General features: G+C 40.5%; 1 protein-coding gene across 1 annotated transcript; it reads right to left on the bottom strand.

The window, feature by feature from the left end:
* Window positions 1-367: 367 nt before the first annotated feature.
* Window positions 368-824, bottom strand: LOC111875152 (glycoprotein 3-alpha-L-fucosyltransferase A-like; the record flags this gene model as incomplete). The annotated part of the gene is made up of 1 exon (XM_023871213.1): window positions 368-824. A coding segment is annotated over one exon (457 nt), but the record flags the coding sequence as incomplete, so codon positions are not given.
* Between the last annotated feature and the right edge of the window lie 471 nt (window positions 825-1,295).

Here is a 1,295-nt window from a genome sequence, read left to right as displayed (position 1 = left end):
TAAACTCCGTGGCCTGTAGTCCGCAAGCGAACTATACCGACTGGGTGTCTAAACCGGAGCCGCTATTTCCGCGATTACACACATATACACTGTGAACACAGACTAACGAGGAAACAATGATTTAGAAAGGAGAAAAATAAAAAATACATGAAAAGTATAGATTTATGATATCTTACGCTGCATTATCTGGAAGATCGTTACCAGTTTGTTTCTGTAGGAACATGCTGTATCCATCTTAAGCATAAATGTGATAGAAATTATCAAGAATTACAATATAATTTTCTGGAATTCACTTCAAGTCCGTGTGAAAATCCGCAAAACGTTTAGAGACTTCTGAAATATTTCTTACCCTAGAAGGTTTTAATACCTAGATGACAGGTTCATAACAATCCCTGCTGCTATCCCAGAAGTCTTCCAGTTTATTGTACACTTTTGGTGCTGGATCATTATAATTGAGAGCCTCGCACAGTCTGCAGTAGTGGTACACCGGTGACTGGAAGTAGCCGTGTTCGTTAACAACCTTGAAGTTCTTCTTCCAGTGAAAGAAGTTGTTGTATTCCGAAGGAGACGCGTTTAGGTAGAGCAGATACCGGGCTAGACTGGCGGGAGACGAGAAGTTCCTGACATGGATGTAAGATTTAGGGGGAAGAAGACGGACACAGTCCTCCAGAGAAGCCCCCATGATGACGGGAACGGCTCCCTTGTGATACGCGTTCCACCACGCCTTCTCTGTGATATATTCCCGGCAATCACCGTTCTCAAATGCAAGGTAGAACTTGTAGTCGTTCAAACGAGGACAGTCCTTCGCGAAATGGCCGTCACACCTAAAATGGCAGAAAATGATCAAGTAAATGTTGGATTAATGAGTTAAAATTCAATTTAACTACACCACTTATTTACATCTATCAAAGAATTGTCTGATTAATTAAAATAACCTAATCAAGCTTCTTGATCTTTTCTGCCTGACTGAGTCCTGAAGGCGGATGGTAGAGAGGATGGGATAATGAAAGTTCTATCGGCGGTAAAAGTAGCCCACTCCGTTGGTAGGTAAAGTGGAGAAGCTTCCATCTGCCTACAGCGTTCAGTCAAACAATAATCCCTGAGCAGTCGACATGTGCAAAATCCTTAAAAAAATCATGTTTTTATGTGAAACACGAAGGTTTATTATAGTTCTAACGTAATCGCACCATTAGAATCTAACCTTATCCTGCTCAATAAAAGAAAAACGTAACTCATTGTTCTATATTTCACCTATACTATCCATCAATTAGATCGTCCCCTTGCAATTTTTTTTT

This window comes from Cryptotermes secundus, unplaced genomic scaffold (genome assembly GCF_002891405.2).
Source record: "Cryptotermes secundus unplaced genomic scaffold, Csec_1.0 C38541420, whole genome shotgun sequence".
Taxonomy (NCBI): Eukaryota; Metazoa; Arthropoda; class Insecta; order Blattodea; family Kalotermitidae; genus Cryptotermes; species Cryptotermes secundus.
The sequence above is the reverse complement of the archived record's forward strand: the minus strand, read 5'-3'. Positions and strand labels throughout refer to the sequence as shown.